The sequence below is a fragment of the Papio anubis genome, chromosome 11, assembly GCF_008728515.1.
Source record: "Papio anubis isolate 15944 chromosome 11, Panubis1.0, whole genome shotgun sequence".
Classification (NCBI taxonomy): domain Eukaryota; kingdom Metazoa; phylum Chordata; class Mammalia; order Primates; family Cercopithecidae; genus Papio; species Papio anubis.
The window spans coordinates 74,510,516-74,531,753 of record NC_044986.1 but is presented as its reverse complement, the minus strand read 5'-3'; the positions used below and the strand labels follow the sequence as shown (position 1 = coordinate 74,531,753).

The 21,238-nt window shown below is 49.7% G+C and overlaps 1 protein-coding gene across 2 annotated transcripts in view; it reads left to right on the top strand.

Annotated features, from left to right (window-relative positions):
• DLG5 (discs large MAGUK scaffold protein 5) overlaps positions 1 to 21,238 on the top strand; it is a 135,701-nt gene that overhangs the window by 40,015 nt on the left and 74,448 nt on the right. For both annotated transcript variants that reach the window (XM_017962866.3, XM_017962867.3), the window contains exon 2: positions 17,409 to 17,477. In XM_017962866.3, the coding sequence (XP_017818355.2) occupies positions 17,409 to 17,477 (69 nt within the window). The remainder of the gene's footprint in view (positions 1 to 17,408; positions 17,478 to 21,238) is intronic.

Sequence of the window (21,238 nt, the reverse complement as noted above, 5' to 3'; positions counted from 1 at the left end):
CGAAGCAAGCAGATCATTTGAAGTCACTTAAGGGAGTTCAAGACCAGACTGACCAACATAGTGAAACCCCGTCTCTACTAAAATTACAAAAAGTTATCCAGGCCTGGTGGCGTGTGCCTGTAATCCCAGCTACTCGGGAGGTTGAGGCGAACCTGGGAGGTGGAGGTTGCAGTGAGCTGAGATCTAGCCTGGGTGACAGAGCGAGACTCTGTCTCAAAAAAAAAAAAAAAAAAAAGGCAACATTACTACTCTTACACTGTTCTCTAGTGACGACTGTGCCCATTTCTGGCTGAGGGTCAGTGGCAGGGTTCAGGAAGCTCAGAGGGCAGGATGCCCAGGGTGCGTGTGCAGACCCTGGTGGTATTCCCCAACTGAGCCACTCATCAGAGACTCTGAGCAGCGTCTTAAAAGCCTGGAATGCTGGAGGTGCTGATTCTTGGGGGTAGGAAGGGGTCCTGAGACATTTTTAGTTTTTATTTTTTCCAGCATTTTTAAAGAGCAGCTTGGATGATTCTGATGAACAGCCAGACTGGGAGCCATTGGCCAGAAGCCCTGTTGACCAACTGCCCCTCCCTGTGGCTCTCACAGCCTGCACAGGGTGTCCAGGTGCTTGTTTTGGGGGGACCTTTCTTTACCTGGGGATTCCAGCGCTCTTGCCTTCGCTGAAGGGCACTTCCTTCATCTGCTTCCTCCTCTCATCGTGTTCATCAGAGTTGTCGGCTTGTTTCACTCCTGGCACTGGCATCAGCTTGCTGTGTGACCTGGCTCAGTCAGGCCCCCTCTGAACACCTGTAGGATGTCAGGGCTGGACAGTAGAGGGGATGCCTCTTAAACTATGAGAGGGCTGAAGTCTGACTAGAAAATGCAGATTCAACTCTTACTCTTCAGACTTTCACTAAGCATTTGCCTTGCTCAGTGGGTAGGGAGAGCAGAGCAGGCATAGTGGTGCAGGCTGGAGGGTCCCAGTCCATTGAGATGAGACTGCCTGCAGAGCTCCCTGCAAATGGCCAGAGGGTCAGGAGCTGCAGGAGGCTGAAATCTTTGGGGGCTGGCATACTTTGATTCCATTTGCTGTACTCCGGAATCATGGATGTGGATTTTGGTTTTTTCTCTTTGCACAAGATAGTGAATGAAATATTTTCCCTTGTTACTCAAGATCAACTTTTCTGAGGGTTACCCATGTGTGAAAGATAATCTACATCCTTTTGTGCATTTGAAATGCTTCTGTGATCTCCTCTTCCATTTTCTGTGGTTGACTTGGGGCAATTTGAAGGCGTTGTGTGTCCAGATTTTGCTTGGAGTGTTTTAGGGGGAGCTCTAGTTTCTGCATTTAAACAAAGAGTAGCATGGGCCTGCTTTCTGAGCACAGGTAGCTAAGAATGGGCTCGTGCTCAAGCTGAAGGCCCATGTGAGCACTTGAATGTACTGAGATGACAGGTGTGGAATGGGTCATGATGAAAGCTTTGCTGTGGGGTTTTAGGGTGAAGAATGCTTGTGCTGTTTTATCTTTATTTGCGGGGGGATAGGAGGTGACAGCCTGAGTGTATTAGTACCCAAAGTCTTATTTAAAAGCTCCTCATTCCTGCTCTGGGTGTGACAAAGGTGAACCTTGTATACCTCAGTGGATGTCTGCAGGTGAGTGTGTGCAGCGTCCTTTCTGTAAAACATTGTAAAGAGTCCTAGCAGTTTCAGGAATGGATTTCTGAAGGCCACTGTTTCCAAAATCCACACCAAGTACTGTGAAAATGAGGGTGGACCCTCCTGGACGGTGTTTCTTTATCGGAGAGGAAGCATGTTTGGAACATCTGAGGGCCCATCTTGGATTGGAGGATCATCTGCTTCAGGCAGGGCCTCCCAGAGAGCCTCTGATAGCGAAACTCTAAGACTTTGTTTCTCGGGGCCTCAAAAGAAGTCAATGGAAAAAAGATAATTGCCCTTTTATTTTTCCCTGAGCACTCTTTGAATCACAGTCATTTAAAGGATGTCAGAGACACAGATTAGATTGCAGAGTTTAATTCCAATCAGTAATTAATTACAGGAAGCCTGCTAAGCGCTGACCACTGTGAACCATGTCTCTGGAGGTGGACCGGCCTGTAGAAACCATGCGCTCCAGGGATGAGGTACTCTTGCCTGACTTGCCCAAGGCAGAAGTTGCTAATCCATTGTGGGTCCTTTCCCAATGAGCTGAGGTATGGCTTTAGGCACAGTACTCAGGCAGGGGGTGCGATGCATGGCTGCTCTTTCAAGATGCACCTTATGCCTTTTCTGGTCTTATCCAAGTCCTTCAATTCTCAGATGGAGAAACAGGGCCAATCAGTTGCCTACTTAGTTGACTCCATGCATAGCATCTTTGACCTCCAAATGACCAGATCAGATGTTTCTTTGCTTCCGAGTCCTCCCTGGCATTTGGTGTGGCAGACCAGCCCCTCCAGGCTCCCTCCACCCCATTGCCTTCTAGGATGCATCATTCTCTTGGTCCTCCTACCCCTGCTCCGAGTGATCTTTCTGTGTCTCTTCCAGAAACTCATTTTTTTCTCCTGTCTTCACAGAAAGTATTTCCCCAGATTCTGAACTGTATACACTTAGAACAATGTTACTTCAGGCCGGGTGTGGTGGCTTGTGCCTGTAATCCCTGAACTTTGGGAGGCTGAGGTGGGTGGATCCCCTGAGGTCAGGAGTTTGAGACCAGCCTGGCCTACATGGCAAAACACTGTCTTTCCTAAAAATACAAAAAATTAGCTGCTCCTGGTGGCAGGCACCTGTAATCTCAGTTACTTGAGAGGCTGAGTCAGGAGAATCGCTTGAACCCAGAAGGCGGAGGTTGCAGTGAGCTGAGATTGCACCACTACACTCAAGCCTGGGCAACAGAGGGAGACTTCTCAAAGAAAAAAAAAAAGAACAGTGTTACTTCATAGTCACTGTTTAGGAGGTCCATAGATCCAGGCCTCTCCTCTGTTTTTTCTTTTTCTTTCCCAGTGACATAGTTCGAATTGAGTCTTATGTTTCTTCTAACCCAAGGGCTTCCCATTACCAATTAGTGACTCTGGGCTTGTCACTCACATCCTGCAGGCTCAATGGTGTGACTCTGGAGTGGACTGTGTTAGCCTGAAACTTTCTCCGTGGTGCCACATTCCAGTTTCTGAGTGTCAGCAGGCTGTCTTCACAAGGATTTTCTTTCATGCATTCCATCTGATGGATTTCAACGATCTCATTCCTCTTTCTTCAGTCCACTGCCTCTGTTAACTGTGTTACCTTCTAGGATGCCCCAACCACAAACCTCAGCACCATCCTCCATTCTTCCCTACCTGTGATCTTGGGCCCTCTCCCCACCCATACCCCATGACCAGTAGTTAAGGACAGCTCTTGTGGGAACATCCTAACTGTTCTCTCTACTTCCAGGCTCTCCCTGCTTCCATCCTTCCAGTTCCCAGTTGCTGGAGACAGGTTCCCGAAGCTCATACCTGCTTGCTGATTCCTGTGTTCAAAAAGCCTGGGCATTCTTGAACTCCAAGGCGCAGAAGCTGGAGCTTTCACCCATAGTAATGAAAGTCAGAGTAGAAATTGTGTGAAACTAGGTGAGATGTGGTCCACCCTGAGGGCCCAGAGATTTTGGACACCTCTAATGGAGAGAAATGGAGGTGAAGCTCTTGGGTGGTTTTTTTTTTTTTTGACACATTGTTTCACTGGAATGCACCCAGGCTGGAGTGTAGTGGTGTGATCTCCTGATCTTGGCTCACTGCAATCTCTGCATCCCAGATTCTCGTGCCTCACCCTCCCGAGTAGCTGGGATTACAGGTGTGTACCACCACACCTGGCTGATTTTTTTTTTTTTTTTAAATAGGTTTCACCATGTTGGCCAGGCTGGTCTCCAACTCCAGGCCTCAAGTGATCCACCTGCCTCAGCCTCCCAGAATGCTGGGATTACAGGCGTGAGCCACTGCACCTGGCCTTCTTGCTTTTTAATTCCTTTTCCTTTTGTATGCATGTTTGTTGTTTTTGTTGTTTGTGTTTTGAATAAGAGTAGAAGGAAGAAGGAGTTTCTGGAAGAGAAGAGGTTGACAGTAGAGAGTAGAGAGAAGCATGAAGGAAGACTGGGAAAGATTTGCAGTGGAGTTGGGGATGGAGATAGACCTGAGCCTCCTGAGGAGGCGAAAAATGGATCATTTATTAGCATTTCCTTTATAGTTACGAAGCACTTTCGGCATCCAGTACTTCATTTGCTCTGCAAAACAGCCTGTGAAATACTGACTATATAAAGACTTTTAGCCTCAGTGTACAAATGACACCAAGGCTCAGAAAAAGTATTTGCTCCTGGTCACTGATTAGGAGGTGGCCAAAGCAGAGGGAGCCCATGTCCATCCAGCTCCTGATCCTGTGTCCTTTCCACAGTATGGGGTCGCTTTGTGCCTCCCACCCTATGCCAGGGGTCTTGACGAGTTCAAACTCAGCAGGAACATTGTGGTGGGCAAGGGGTTCTCCATGACCTCAGAGCCCTAGTTGCTGCTACTACAGACCCAGGCTGAGTTGCCTTGGTGGTCAGTGATTCTCAAGGCAGCCCACAAAGTAGATGAGGAGGGAAGTGTAGATGGCATTGAAGAAAGAGGGGGCAGAAACAGCACCCGTTTGCTGATGTCTTAGATAAGACCTTTCCTTTGTAGTTGCCCTCTTTGGCCTCTGTGGACAGAGTGTCCCTGACCTGTGAAGCCTGGGATGCCATGTCCTTGCCTAATACCCAGTTCATGCCATGAGACTTGGGCAGTTCCCAGAGCCATCATTTTCTCTGGCTGATGACTCAGCTTACCTTGAACTGAGATTAATGGAACATGCCATTGTGGGATGGTGTGTCACTGAGGGACAGTAGGGGAGGGACACCTTTACAGTTCTTTTGCGTTTAGTCTAAGCATCAGAATCATAAACAGCTTCCTGAAACTCCATTGGCCCACTCCATTTCCTGCTGCCTTCTAAAGACCCAGGATGGAGATACTTATCTAGCTTGTTTCAGAGGCAGTACTGGTCTCTTCTGAGGGGATCAGAGAAGTCCATAGCCAGAGGAGTGACAAGACCAGAGAGGTTGAAGCCAGGACCAGAGGACAAGGCTGGCAGCTGAGCTGTGACAGAGGTGACTGGAACCCTTCTTTCTCATGCTTCCCTTTTTTCCTTCTGTTGGAAAGATGGCCTTGGCCACAGTGCTGAATGCTGGCCACGAGATAGCACGCCTGCTTGGAGAAGAGCTACTGACCTGCCAGTAGTGATTACTAGGTACCTCCTGTTCCCTGAGTGTTGACACTGGGCAAGGGGTGCCTGCTTGCATCTTTTTCTATCCAGTGGGACAAGGAACTAGTGAGTATCACTTTTTCTGATCTTGTCAGAAAGGAGGAGGTCTGGTCAGGAGTTCAAGACTAGCCTGACCAACATGGTGAAATCCCATCTCTACTAAAATACAAAAATTAGCCAGGCGCAGAGGCACATACCTATAACCCCAGCTACTCAGGAGGCTGAGGCAGAAGAATCACTTGAACCCAGGAGATGAAGGTTGCAGTGAGCCGAAATCATGCACTCCAGCCTGGGTGACAGAGCAAGACCCTGTCTCAAAAAACAAAAAACAACAACAAAAAAGGAGGTCTAGGGTTAGTGGATGAGAGTCCTGCTTGAGTTGGAACCTTCTGCTTACTAGCTTTGTGGTCTTGGGCAAGTTACTTGGCTTCTCTGAGCCTACATTTCATCTAGAAGGTGAGTTGATAGTGGCCCATCTTGTAGGATTGCTAGGAGAATTAAATGAAATAATCCATACAAATCGTGCCTTTCCTGCAACAAGTGCTCAATAAACGTTACCTGATGTGAGTAGAGTGTACTGGTACATTCAACAAAAACATGAGCTGTGACATGTAGGATGCCTAGTAGACATTGAAGGCTCTCCCTAATGCTCTGCCTCATTTCCGTCAGCCTCCTTGATAACTGGGGAAGTTCAGGGGGTAGGTGGAGTGCAGATTCAGCTTGATCAGGAGTTGGGAGGATTGTGTCTCTCTCTTACCTTCACCATTAAGCAACATGGACATATCTGAGCACCTCTCTGAGCCCTGACCACATGCAGTTGTGTTCAGTTTGTTTGTTTATTTATTTTTATTTATTTTTTGAGATGGAGTCTCGTTCTGTTGCCCACATGGGAGTGCAGTGGTGCAATCTCGGCTCACTGCAACCTCCACCTCCACCTCCTGGGTTCAAGCAGTTCTCCTGCCCCAGCCTCCCAAGTAGCTGGGATTACAGGCATGCACCACCATGCCCGGCTAATTTTTGTATTTTTAGTAGAGGTGGAGTTTTACCATGTTGACCAGGCTGGTCCTGAAACCCTGACCTCAGGTGATCCGCCCGCCTTGGCCTCCCAGAGTGCTAGGATTATAGGCGTGAGCCACTGCACCCGGCTGTGTTCAGTTTCTTTACTTGTGTGGTCGACTCTCCCACCTCACTACTACCCACTTCTCCTCTGTCTTCTTGGTTGATTTCTCTTCTCATCCCTTAGCCCCTGGATGCTCAGGTTCATTCCTTGGACCTCTCCACTGCCCTTCCTGTCCGTACTTCTTCCTTGGGTGATTTTATCAAGGCCCATCACTTGAAATACTAAGCATATGCTAACAATTCTCAGATTATATCTCTAGTCATGACCTTGTCACTGAACTTGAGGCCTGTACATCCATCTGCCTTCCTGACGCCTCCCTTGTGTGTCTGTAGGCACCTCACGTGTAACCAGGCCCGGCGGGAACTCGTGATTCCCCAACTCCCTCCCCATCCGTTCCTCTTGCAGGCTTCCCCCTTTCAGCAAGGACCAACTTCATCCTTCCAGTTTCCAGGCCAAGAATCCTGGAGTCATCCTTGACTTTTCTTTCTTTCCGATTCCACATTGGGCCTGTGAGCAGATCCTTTCAGCTCTGCTCCAAGCCAAATGTGGAGTAGGAAAGAAAGAAAAGCTCCACAATATCCCTCAAATCCAGCTACTTGTCACCAACACCATTCTTGTCACCCTGGTCCAAGCCCCCAGCATTGCTCCCCTGGACTTGTGAGTTTGCTGTCTGAGTTGTTTCTATGCTTCCCTGCTTATGGACAACATTCAACAAAGCATCTAATGAGCCTAGGTAGATGTAAGTCAGATCATGGCTTTCCTCTACTCAGAATCTTCCAGAGGTTTCCCATCTCACTCTGAGTAAAGCCCTGCTTCCTCTCTGTGGCCCATAAGGTCCTGCCTGGAGCTGTCCCGTTGCCCCTCTGACCTCATCTGCATCTTCCTGCAGGTCCTTCCACCCACAGCAGACAGGTCTCCCCGCATGGGGTGGCCCCAGGGCCTTTGCACTTGCTATTCCTTCCTCTAGCACTCCACACTTCCTCTAGGTCTCTGGGGAAAGATGACCTGCCCAGAGAGACCCCTGCCACCACTGTACAGTAGCCACATCTCCTCTCCACCCCCACCACCTACCATTTAACTCTGCCACATTTTTCTTCATAGCACTTACTACCCAATACAGTTTATGTTTATTTATTTCTCCCCCACCCCTGTCACCCTGTTCATGTGAGCTCCATGAGGGCAGGGATTTGTCCATCTTGCTTCCTGCTGCATCCCAGTACTTCACCCAGCATTCACCCAGCATTCACCCAGCGTTTGGTGAATGAATGGGCCTTGTGTTTCCGGGGACAGACATGCCCACCAATGAGTAGCATCTTTTACAGGGCACTGACTGATGTCTGTGTGTGGGTGGTGGGAGCCAGGACTGGATGAGTGGAGGTGCAAGCCTGGTGTGATTCCAGGCACACTGTGAGCATTCTGGTTTGTTCTTTGTGAACCAGAGAAACGGAAATCACAAGGCATACTGGGGATGGCTTGAAATTGCCATGGCCATGTGGAATGGTGGGAGGGGAGAGGAAGCCTTCTTATCCACAGGCATAGATAGGGCTGTATTCAGGTATTGAGAGGCGACACTCATGGCTGGCGTGAGGGGGAGGCATTAGCTCTTGAGGGAGATGGTTATGGGAGGTACACAGAGTACTCAGTGCAGAGCTTCTATGAGCAAAACATTCCAGAAGTCAAGGGAAGGCTGGGTGACTGTCCTCCAGGTCCCGTCCATAGCATCTGCCGTCTGTGTACACTGCAGAGGCCACCCTATGCCCTGCCTTCCTTAGGAGCCTGCAAGAGGATAACAGTAACGAGAGCTGGTGTTTGTGGATTGCTTGCTGTGTGCCTGGCTCTGTTCTAAGGGCTTTCCCTCTCTTTGCTCATTCTGTTCTCATCACCTATTATTCTTCCTATGTTTATAAATGAGGAGATACACAGAAAGTAGAAGCAACTTATTTGAGGTCTCACAACTGGCGAGTGGCAGGCCTGAGCCAGCCGGTCTGATGCAGAGCCTGCCTTGGTACAGTTGCCCTGAGAGGGTGGAGGGTACTGTACTCTGCAAGGTATGCGCTCCATCCAGTGTGGGAGGGAGGCAGCCTCTTCTCCGTTTACTGACTGGTGGAAACTGAGTGCCGGGCCAGAGCAGGAGGGAGCCGGGGGTGCCTGGTGCATTTCAGAGAGCTGCTTCCTGCCTGTCTGACTTCTGGGGCTTATTGGAAGTTTATTCCAGGGCAGACATGGCCCCCGGGGGATGTCCGGCTGGAGCATAATGGAGGCTTGGCTGCCCCTTGGGTGCCCGTGCTGCTCAGATTTCGTGTCTGGGTTTGGTGTGGCATGTGCTGTCAGGGTGGTGGGGCAGAGGTGCTGCGACCGGCCCTGCTCCGCTCCTTCAGCTGTGCTCCTCGCCTTGCGGGTGCTGTCAGGCTTGGCTATGTTCATTGTCCCCCCTCCACCCACACCTTCCAGGGCATAGCACGATGGCCCCGTCGTCCTCCTGCCGAGTTCATCAGACCCTCTTTGGGCCTCCTCTTGTGCCTTTTTGGTGCAGAACTGTCTCAGCCTGGCCAGGAATGACAGCAGGGAGCAGGGCTTGGTTTTGGTGATGGAAAGCAAGAACTGAGAGGTGTTCCCACCTGGTGTCAGGTTTGATGGTCTTAGGTCTCCCCACTGCTTTCCCTCCCTACCTGCTCCCATCCCCAGCCTGCAGCCAGGCAGCTCTGAAGGGAGGCAGAACAAAGAGGGTGGCTTTCATCAGACACAGGCTTTGTGCTCATCCCAAAGCCTCCAGGAGCCTTTGCTTTGCTGATGAGGACAAGCAGGCTATCCGACTGTGGACTCTTTTCATCCCTCGAAATTTAACAAACTTCCATCTTTCCTTCATGTGCCGGTTTTTTTTTTTTTTTTTTAAATCCCTGTCACTTGTCACTTAAAAGAGGAAAAAAAAAAAGTACAGAAAAAGACCAAAACCAGTCCAGTAGTTAGCGAGTGAGGGGTCTTGCATGGTACTGAATGATTAATTCTGGGTGCACATGTTTTGTTTTCCCTCTTTTCTTATCTTTGCCTTGGGGCATTTTGGGTGGGGAAGGGAGGGGAGTCACAGATGGCAAAATTGATGTGAGAGTTTTCTCAGGTTCAGGCAATTTAGTTCATTATTTTATAAATGGCCTCAAAAGTCCAGTGGGAAGAGGTTAGGGAATGTGTTAAGGAATAGACACAAAAGCCAGGTGCAGTGGCGCAAACCTTAATCCCAGCACTTTGGGAGGCTGAGGCGAGCAGATTGCTTGAGCCCAGAAGTTCAAGACCAGCCTGGGCAACAAAGAGAGACCCTGTCTCTATTTATTTTAAAATATAGAATTGAAGAAAAAAAAAAAAAGAATGGACAGAGAGCTCAGCAAGCATCATCTTCCTTCCTGCCACTCCACACAGATCTCACTGCATACCTGAGGTTAAATCTCCAATTGTCTGGGCAATGCCCCCTCCCCTTTACCTTTTTTTTTCTCTATTTTCCTTCCTTCCTTCCCTCCCTCTCTCTTTCTGAAAAAAAATATGGGGTCAGCTGCTGTGGTGGCTCATGCCTATAATTCCAACATTTTGGGGTGGATCAGTTGAGGTAAGGAGTTCGAGACAAGCCTGGCCAACATGGTGAAACCCCGTCTCTACTAAAAAATACAAAATAGCCAGGCATGGTGGTGCATGAGTGCCTGTAGTCCCAGCTACTCAGGAGGCTGAGGCTCGAGAATAGCTTGAACCTGGGAGGTAGAGGTTACAGTGAGCTGAGATTGCGCCACTCCACTCCAGCCTGGGCGACAGAGCGAGACTCTGTTTTTTTTTAAAAAAAAAAAAAAAAAAAAAAAGATGGGTTCTTGCTATATTGCCCAGGGTGGTCTTGAACTCCTGACCTAAGTGATCCTTCTGCTTCAGCCTCCCACAGTGCTGGGATTACAGGCAGAGAGCCACCTCACCTGGCCACCTTTACCTTTTAAAGATGGATGAGCAGTTCTTACAATGACCAGAAACGGGGAATCCACATCATTACTCTAATTTTTTTTTTTTGTAGCACAGTGATGCTGCTTGTTCTAAAACTTGGTGGAGAATACTGTAGCATTATCTCAGTTGAGGAAAACAAATATTAAATCTTAACTTACAAACCGAGAGTGGGGTTTTCCCACCCTTGGGTGGCGTATAAGACACATGAGCAGGACTTCCTTGATGACATGCCAGTGTCTGTGGCTGCTCCATTCCAGGGCCATGGTCACCCTATACCTCCCTGAAATACTGGGCCTTGTCTGCTTCCAAGTTTGGGTTTCAGTGTCTGCAGCCTTGGGCCATGCTTTTAAAGGGTAGGAGGCTGGGCCCCTAGGGAGGGCTAGGGCTGCCCTGAATGTAGTTTTTGTTTTTTGTTTTTTGTTTTTCTGCCACCTTTCTTCCCACCTGAGAACTGAGCATGGTTCTGTAAGCGGGCTTCCTAGTAGCCCACTAGTAGGATCTGAGCCCTCTGTTCCCCCAGCATCCCAGGAAGTCTTTAAAACAGAGAAGGTGGGCTCTGCCAAAGGTGATAGCACTCCGCAACTTTCACGCTGTCACCTCCTTCCTCATCTCTGCAGGCTTGCCCACACCCTGCAACTTCCCTCTGCAGCCAGCACAGGCATGGGTATGGAATGGGGTCTATGAAGCCACAGCTCCTTCTTCTCTTTCTTCCCACTTGGGTGGAAGTGGCTCAGCTCAGAATGCCTGTTGAGTGCTGTCTCGGTGTGGGGAGGTAGGCAGGGAGGAGATGAGCCCATTCCCAGGGAATAGAGGCTGGGAAGCCTTGGCCCAAGCCAGCCCTGCTCTGAGACTTCTTACCCTTCCAGAGAAATGGGTTCTGCCTCTTGTCTCCTGCAAGCCAATCTGGCTTCTCATGTGCTTATCCAAGGCCACCACCTTCCAGGGCCAGCTCCAGGCCCCTGCCTCCATGAAGTCCTCTCTGACTGCTCTTCCCTGTGGAGCCAGGCAGCAGTATTGTGTGTAGGATTTGAGAGCACAGGCGCTGGGGTAGACTGCCTGCGTTTGTATCCTGTTTGCACTCTTAGTAGCCGTAGCACGACCTTAAGCAAATTAATTTTTCTAACTCTTAGTTTCTTCCTCTGTGAAATGGGACTAATGACAACCTCTGGGTTGTTATGGAAATTAATGGAGGCAATACATGCAAAGTACTTAGCACAGTCACAGCACTTAGTAGTGCTTAGTACCTATTAGCTGCTATTATTTTTCTTGAGAGTGCCATATACAGTGCAGCGGTTTGCTTGTGGATTGTGTGACTTGTCACTCTAGTACAGCTTTCTATGTAGGTAATTGAGGAATTGAACAGCAGAATTGGAAGGGCCCTCTGCAGGTCTGGACTGACCATAATAACAGCAGCTAACACTTAAGAGTACCAGCTATTTGAGGTGCTGTTTCAATCACTTTTCACAAACAGGCAGAATATCCCTTATCTGAAATCCTTGGAACCAGAAGTGTTTTTGGGTCTTGGATTTCTCCAGATTTTGGAATATTTTCATATACATAATGAGATATCTTGGGAGTGGGACCCAAGTCTAGATGGGAAATGTATTCGCGTTTCATATATACCTTATATACACATAGCGTGAAGATAATTTTGTTTTTCCTTTGAGGAAGCAGAATAAACTGTATCGTGTGCCTGCATTTTGACTGGCCCATCACATGAGGTCAGGTGTGGAATTTTCTGCAGTGGTGTCATGTTAGTACTCAAAAAGTTTCAGATTTTGGAGATTTTTGGATTTCAGATTTTTGGATTAGGGATACTCAGCCTGCATTAAATCAGTTTATCCTCAAACAGCTCTAAGAGATAAGCACTTCTATCATCCCATTTTACTGATAAGTATGTGGAAGCACAGAGAGGCAGAGTGACTTCCCTAATGGCACACAGCTAATAAGGGGCTGGGCTGGGAGCTGACTCCAGGCAGGTTGGCCCCAGCTGTGTTGCAGTCATTACTGTTTGGCTCAGAGAGAAGGGCCTTCTTCTGAAGGTTACTCACAGCAGATGAGTAGCCTCCAGGCTCTTGAGCCCCTGGCTTGCCATTCTTTCTCCCGAACCTGGCTCCGTGCCATGCTAGGCTGGGGGCACGTGTTAGAAACCTGGCTGATACGTGCGAGTCCGGGAGCGATTGGGCACCTTTGGTCATTCTGCTGTAGGCTGTGGTTCCTCAGTGTGAACTGGAGGAGGGTGGCAGGATGTGGCAGGTGCCCTGAAAGTGACTGTCCTCCTGGGGCCCAGGCAGCACTTCCTGATCTGTCTTCAGGGACCCCAGAGTCCAGAGAGTAGCAGCTTGCTTTCTCCCTCCCCTTTCCCTGGGGATTGAGGTAGGGGGTGCTGGCCTCCCCGTGACCATGAGCTGTCAGCTCTCTGCCTTTCTGCCTGGGCCCTTCTGGAGGACAGGGAGAACTCTGTGTGCTGGTTCAAGGCTGGAACAAGTTCCTTCAGCCACTGTGGGCTTCACGAAGAGGAAGCGTGAGTCACCAGGGCCTTTACAAGCTCCAGGTGAATGGAAGGGGTGTGTTGGGGGTGCGCTTCCATCTCTCTTGGGCCCCATGGGCTGTGGGAGGGGGCCTGGGAGGGCTGGCGCATTCCATTATTGTTCGGGTGATTTTTACTGGAAGTTCTTTTGAAGTGGTCTTTGTGACCCAATGGCGCTGAGTCACAGGGTAAACAGAATTAGCAGGGGCCGGGCTCTTGGAAAGGACACAGACAGTGCCTGTGGGCCAATCCCAGAGGGTCACCAGGCTGGCTTCCTCCCAGTGGCTTTCTTCCACCTCTCCCAGGGTTTTGGCTGCAGCTTCCATGTGCATCCCACCTGTGGACTCCAGCTCTGGGCCAGTGTGTAGAGCATGTGCCCTAGGGGCTTGTGAGAAATGCGTTCTGAAACCCCACCCTTGTCTGCTGAAGAAGCGCTTACGTTGCCCAGATAGTTCCTTTGATAGTAAAGAATCTCCTTATATCATGCTCTGGTCCACATGTCCACATCTAAACTTGGCCTCAAGCTCCGCTTTTCTGGAAATGTTTCCACATCATCCAACTCTCCCTGGGTCTCATCAGCACCTCTGCACGGTACTTGGTAGCTTGCATGAGTTTGTGGTGGGTGCCTTCCTCTCGTGTGTGTGTGTGTGTGCGCGCGCACGTGTGCACGTGCGTGTGTACACACACACACACAACAGGAGGCTGATCCTCCAGTTCCCCTTAGCCCTGGGCACTCTGCGAGGTAGAAAATGTCCCTCCACACTGTTTCTCCTTCCACAGCAGCCCATCCTAGGTTTCAGAGCAGGTTGGGTGGAGGTGCCTTCAGGAGAACCTGGGGAAATTGTCTCCTCCTGGATTGGGCTGTGGCAGAAGATGAGGAGCACCAAAGTGTGCTTGGCCTAGATGGGACTCCTGTTGACTCCAAATTTGATGGCGAAACCCCAGAGGTAGATGACGCCGACACCTGCCCCTCAGCCCCATGGAAGCAACTGGCCTTGAAAGGACACTGTGTGACTTTGGGGGATAGTGGCTTCTTTTGCCTTTTCCTGACAGTTCTGACCACACAGGCCTTTAGGACAACAATAACCGCAGAGACAAAGCATGACTGAGACAATGTCGTCTTTGGGCCTTTTTTCCCCCTTAATGACGTCCAAGGCTCTGGGAACATTGTAAAAACTGGGTCCTGTCCAATTTTAACCACTCCCCCCACCAGCTCCTAGGAGCCCTGCCAGCTCCCTGGGATGGGGGTGGGAGTGATGCCCAGAGATGCACATAAAGATGTCACGCTGCCCTGGTTAGGCCCCAGAGGCCAGTCAGGGCTGCAGGGACAGGGAAGAGGAACAGAACGTATCGCTTGGCCCGCGGACTCCCCCAGCCAGGGAGGTAGGTGGGCGGAGAGAGGGAAGGGTGTCTGCCAAGCTTAATTAACAGTGGAAACTCGCCACGGGGGAGGAGAGAGACGATTTGAAGAGGAGGGGCAGTTTACTGGAAGATGGGGCGCTGCCGATGCCAACAGTAAGAAAGAGGGGAGCATTCCAGCAGCGGCATCCGGAGTGCAGGCTGCCAGTGTCGTAAGCCGGGATGGGTTGAGCATAGAGATTTCTGGAGGTGAGAGTGGGGGAGTTTATTTATGCCTGCTTTCCTGAGTAGACGTCTTCCAGAAACAATCTACCAACCTGCCAGTGGTTAGCCTTCCTTGCCCCCATAAAGAAAAATTACTATTTAAAAAATGGCAGTTGAGTTTAGAAAATAGACATTGTGTTGGGTTCTTTTTCTTTGAAGATATCAATGCATTGCTCAAATTGCATTTGACTTTATTTCACAGATAATGAAGCAATGTGTAAAGTGTGTGATACAGAAAGAGAGATGGGTTAAACAAACGTGTGATGCAGGCCAGATGTGGTGGCTCATGCCTGTAACTCCTAGCACTTTGGGAGGCTGAGGCCTGGTGGATCCCGAGATCAGGAGTTCGAGACCAGTCTGGCCAACATAGCAAAACCCCATCTCTACTAAAAATAGAAGAAATTAGGCGGGCGTGGTGGTGGGCACCTGTAATCCCAGCTACTCAGGAGGCTGGGGCAGGAGAATTGCTTGAACCCAGGAGGTGGAGGTTGCAGTGAGCCGAGATCACGCCATTGTACTCCAACCCGGGCGACAATGCAAGACTCCGTCTCAAAAAAAAAAAAAAAAGGGTGTGATGCTTATTGTTTTGTTGAGACAAAAATGCAGAGATATTGATTGTACAGCAAAACTAGTAGTGTGGGTTGGACTTCAAATATGGGAGGTGGAGCATGGGTTATTCATTTTTTAGCAGGATCGTAGAATTTGAAGACTGAACTGGGTTTTCTGGTTTCATCTCCCTTCAGATGTGCAGACTTCCCCATGACATCCATGCCACTTGAGTGCTGGGCCTCCCTCACTCCCTCACCCCCTCACCCCCAGGCTTTTCATACCTGGCAGTGCTGACTGTGGCCATCCAGACCTGTGTGGAGGTGCAGCTTTCTCCAGCATCCACCTGCTGCTCCTGGTTTGGCTGCAGGAGGCCATCAAGAACAAATTTAATCCCTTCTGACAGTTGTATTGAGGGACAAGACATCTACCCACTCCCCAGTCATCCTTTTCAGCCCATGCTCAACGCCTTCAGATTCTTCAGAGAGTCTCTGAAAATGTGATAATGAGGCTACTGGTCATTGCCAGTCACACCTGTCCTAGTGCTTGCCATTACCAAAGTTGCTTTTTGCTTGCTTGTCTCTTTTTTCTCTCCCACTTCATCTCTTTTTCTGATGGACACACCTGCTAGCTCACCTGCCTGCAGTCTGTCTCTCTGCCCTCCTGCATGGTCCTCACCTCCCCAGCAAAGTCTCCCTGCTTTCCCCTCAAGGTCTCTCCTGTCCCCAGGGGCCTCCCACCTACCCTGCATCTCCCTCCTCCTGCTCCCGTTTACCCCCATTTCTTCATTTCTCCTCTTTTCCGTTCAAAGATGCGTGTAGGGTGGCTTGTCAAGAATTGCAGTGGAAGAGTGGTTTTTTTTTTTCTTTTTTTTGAGATGGGATCTCACTTCGTTGCCCAGGCTGAAGTGAGTGGCATGATCATGGCCCACTGCAGCCTTGACCTCCCCGGGCTCAGGTGATCCTCCCACCTCAGACTCCCAGGTAGCTGGGACTAGAGGTGAGTGCCACCACGCCCAGCTAATTTTTTGTATTTTTTGTAGAGATGGAGTTTCACCATGTTGCCCAGGCTGGTCTCAAACTCCTGAGCTGAAGCAATCTGCCCATCTCTGCCTCCCAAAGCACTGGGATTATAGATGTGAGCCACTGCGCCCGACTGGGAGCTCCTTAAATTTGGTCCCCACATTTCTGGTTGTGGAGCCCAGGATCTCATTAGTTCTTGGCAGCTTTCTGACACTAGAGCCCTAAGGCTTGTTCAAAGCCCTTATTGCAAAAATTCCGTCTCCAACTCACCCACTTGGCCTGGTACATACTGCTCTTCATTGTATAGTTATTTTGGCTCCAAGAACAAAACACTGGATTCGTCCTTGTTTTATTTGACTTGCCATCTCTGTGTGTTATGCTTTGTCCACTCCCAATTTAGTCTCTGAGTCAGTTTGCCCTCCCTTTTAATTTTATGTCATCCATAGTCTTGAGCAAAGCATACCTTCTGTTTCTGTTAATCATGGAAACGTAATTGCTGAAATGGGATGGGAGAGGGACCTTATAAGCCATCTGGTTGAACTCCTTCATTTTGCAGACCAGGAAACAGAGTTCCAGAAAACAAAAGCTACTTGCTCAGCACGACCCAGCTATGGGCACCTACATAGAGCTAGGTTCAGAAACTGGGCTTCCTGGTGCTGGGAGGGTAACATCTGGTTTTGAAAATATTTGAATTCAAACCAAACCACAGTGGTTGTGTGTCCACAACCAGGAATTAACATTAAGTGTGGACAAAAAAAAAAGTGCTACCCTCTGACTTTGCTGATGGTATAATTGCTTATCATTTTAGGAGTAACTTTTAATAAAGGGGCAGATGCTAACTAAATTGTTAAGAACTGAGCTTGAATACAGTTAGAACCTAAGAGCAGAGCAGTCAGAGAAAGAACAGATAGTTCAGTTGTTTAATTTCTGTTCTGTTACCCCCTGCATGGAAGCCAGAATCATATTGATAGAGATCTTTAGGAAACCCTCACACCCCATGTTTACCTGGGGCATGTCACTGCCTTGCTAAACCTTTCCCCAGATATCCCAACAAGAAGCCAGCTGACTGACTCCAAGTTCCCCTCTGCCTGCCTGCCCAGAGGGGCGTATAAAGTGAGGTGGGAGGCCTGGCAGAAACACCGAAGTCCAGATCTGCTGAGCGTGCCTCCTCTGCTTGGCCCCTGGATGTGTATTTCTAGTGCCTGGTGCATGTGACTCTCATGGCCTGGCATTGACTGATGATCAACTGGTCTGACAGTGGCTTGGGGTGAAGACGAGTGACCCCTTGGGATTAGTAACATGGTCTCCTCTCTTTCCCCAGGTTCTACCTACAGCGTCCTGTCCACCATGCCTTCAGACTCAGAAAGCAGCAGCTCCCTCAGCAGTGTGGGTGAGTACTGCCTTCTAGGGAGGACACTGGGTAGGCCAGGGGTCTGGGTGGAAGCTGAGACAGCTGGGGTTCATGGGAGAGGAAGCTGGTTCTCCCTTGTCAGATTACTCACAGGATCATCTTCTGTTGATTTCATTTACATTTTCTCCATCAGCAAAAACCCATTTCTGATGTTAGAAGGGAGGTGGGGAGGTGAGTGCTGGGAGGCACATGTTTTGCCATTGTTCACTTTGTCCGGGCACAGAGCTTCTAGGGGAGCCTGTTGTCCCACTATCCCCACCTCCACTCTACAGGCCTCGTAGTAACTCAGTGGCCACTGCCCAGGAGACTCACCCCTTTTGGAGTTTCCTTGGGGATAGGCATTGCCAGTCCACGCTGAATTGGATATGTTTCTCTGAACATGGGTTTCAGAAAACCCATAAAATGAGGCCAGCCCTTCTCTGAGTTCACTGAAGTCCAGCAGGAAGGCCGCAGTAGTCTCAGCCTTCCCACACCTCTGTGACCCATTCCCTCTGTTTTAGCACCTCTAGTGGGGTTTCTCATTGCCTGATCTGACCGTGATGGATGCAGACACCTTCAGTGGTGAGTTCCAGCGTATTTGAGCCTGAAGGACTCACAGAAGTCATCTACTCCGACTATTTTCTTTTCCCTCTGCAGAGAGATGGGGAAACTGATATTCTGGGAGGGGAAGTCACATGCCTGAGATTCTAGGACTAGTCAGGACGGCTCTTTCATATGTCAGTTCACATCCTGAACACCTCCAGTGTGCCAGAGGTGGGCTTGGGCTGTAGTGGCGAATTAGGCAGATGTGGGCCCCACACTCCTGGATGTTGGGGTCTTTTGGTGGGAAACAGTTAAATAAGGGCAGGCAGTGTGAAGAGAGGGAAGACAGTGACCAGCGGGGGAGTTCCATCTTAGTTTTCTAGGACTGCTATAATAAAGTGCCACAGACCAGGTGGCTTACACAGCAGAAATTGATTGTCTCACAGTTTTGGAGTTCAGAAGCCCAAGATCAAAGTGTTAGTGAGGCCACGGGGGCTGAAGGTGCTAGGGAGGGATCTGTCCTGGGCCTCTCTCCTCGCTTCTGGTGGCTTGCTGGTAATCCTTGGTGCTCCTTGGTTTGCCAACATTACACTGATCTCTGCCTTTGTGTTCACATGATACTCTCCCTCCGTGTGTGTCTGTCTCCAAATTTCCCCTTTTAATAAGGATACTGGTCACATTGGCCTAGGAGCCTGCCTTACCGGCAGCAAGACCTCATCTTAAATTGATAATCTGTAAAGATTGTTTCACCATCAGCAATAACTGCCGTGGGCTGAGCAGCGCGCCTCTCGGGACTCCCCTTTTAGAATGCAGATGTACCTCGGAACGGTAATGCTTTGACCTTTCCAAATAAGGTTCACATTCACATTTACTGGATTGGGACTTTAGCATCTTTTAGGGGGCCACAATTCCACCCATAAAAACACAGTTCCCCCTATAACCCTCATCCTGTTTAGGACTCAGGGCGGGCCCTTCTGGGACTGCAATTCAAAGCTCCTAACGGTATCCTATTACTTTGTTCTGCCTGCTTTTGGTGCCTGGAGACACATCAATGGAATGATGGGATTGTTGGAATTTGGAAGGTAGGACTCACCCTTCAGGAAGTGCATGGAGTGGGACAGTCAGGATTAGTAGATGGGGAAGGTGAGGCTTTTTAAGGTGGACTGGGTAAGCCCTGAGCATACTCCTCTGACCTGTCTAGTTTTTCACCCTTCACCAGTATCTGTCTGACAGATCGCGATCAGCAAACTCATTCCCATCGGCATTTCAAGGGTTAAATCGTTACCTTTCCTAGGCACATGTGCATTCTAAAAGGGAATTCTAGAGATGGGTATTGCCTAACCCATAGCAATTACTGCTGATGGTGGAATTCCTAGCCTGAGTAGGAAGATATTTCTTGGGCAGCTGGACCCCAGCGTACTCTGGAAGAAGTGTCATGGCCGTGACCCACCAGTTGGTTCTGCACTCACCTGAAGCTGGCTCAGTCCTTGCGATGGAGCCATCAACAGTATCCCCATGCTCTTCCTGGGCATCACAGGCAGGCAGAGGGCAGGGCTCTGATGTGTTTCTTGGAGCAGGCTGGGTCTGTACTGTCTGTGTCTGGATATTTAATGCTGAAATAAGTGGTTGCATCCCTTCTGGGCAGAGCCTCTTGAGTTCACAGGGAACCGATTTTTGCTTCTCTTGCTTTTCTTCTTGAGGTTGCCATTGTCCTTTGGGTGCAGGCATCAGGGAACACCCACTCATACCAGCTTAACCAATCAGGAAATGTATGAGCTCGCATATGAGGCTGTGCTGAGGACAGCTAGTACAGGGGGATGCAACTCTGTCCTCCTCTGTGCGTTGTCTTCCCACAGTCTCATGGCGGGGTGTCTGTGGCAGCAGCTCCAGCCATCACATCCAGACCTGACAGTGTCCGGGTCTGCAGTGTCCAGTATGGGCGCCACTAACCACAAGTGGCTACTTAAATTTAAATGAATTAAAATGAAATTTAAATGTCTAGTTTCTCAGGCAAATCCACCACATTCCAAGTGCTCTGTAGCCATCTGCGGTGAGTGGCAGAAGAAGGTGGGTTTTTATGAGCAAAGGAACCTGTTCCAGAGTCCCTCAGTATGGCCTCCTCTCAGTGACCACAGTTGGCTGCTTGTTCGTGCTGAAACCAGTGGCTCACAAAGCCTGGTCCCTGGACCACGGGGACACTCATTAGAGATGCAGGTTTGAGCTTCCTCCCATCCCTGCTGCATCAGAAACTCTGAGGGTTTCTACAGCTTACTAGCCCTCCAGTTTGAGATGGGCTGGCCCAACCTCATCTCTGGGAAGAGAACCGGAATGTCTGTACCAGGCTTGCACCAGTCCCTCGGGGTGGGATGCCTGGTGGGGCTGGCCCTGGGAGCACTCCAGCACCTGCCAGGGAGTTCCTGCTGGCTCAGCCACACCTGATGAGACGCAGAAGTCTGCAAGCACACACTGCCCTGGCAGGAGGGGCCACTGGTAAGGTCACATGGTGAGCTTAGGAACCTGAGGAAAGGCAAGAGCAAGATCCTTCTAAAAAAAAATCACCTCCACTTTCCCATTTACATCTCCCTAAATGGAAATGGCTGGGAAAAGAATGGCAGGTTGTATTCGGCATGAGAGGAAATCGGAGGCTGAAGCCTTGGGCGTGTAGACAGCATTCTCTCAGGCGGTCTGTCCGGTCTCAGATCTCCAGCCTGGCCCTATTCACAACTCACCTTTGCCAACAGCCTTAAGGGCGGCAGGTCTTTGTGCCAAGGCCTCCTCGGGCAGTTTTCATGGGTTTTCATCAGCTAAGCACACACAGCTTCCCTGAGGCCCTCCTCCCCCGCCTCCTGCGCCTGTTGTTGTGACCTGCCCCCGACCCTACCCTGTGGATCTGCCCGGGACTGCGCACTAGTTTTAGGCAATCAATACTTTTTTCCTCCCCATTCATCCTGACCTAATTTCTCAGTAGCCTTTTATTTCTCATCTTGGAAAACTGGGGAGGTTTTAAGGAGGAGAAGAGACATTCTTGGGCATCTCTTGTAAAGCGAGCCTTAAATTCCATGAAGATTGAAATAGCAGGAGATTTCTTATTAAATGGAGAGGTCTCCAGGCTTATTGGCAGGAGAAAGAGCTGGAGGGCTTCCCTCGTATCCCAGGGAAGATTCCTTGAAAGTGCTTCTGCTGGTTGACAGAGGAAGGTGGGGTGAGCCATCAGGGAA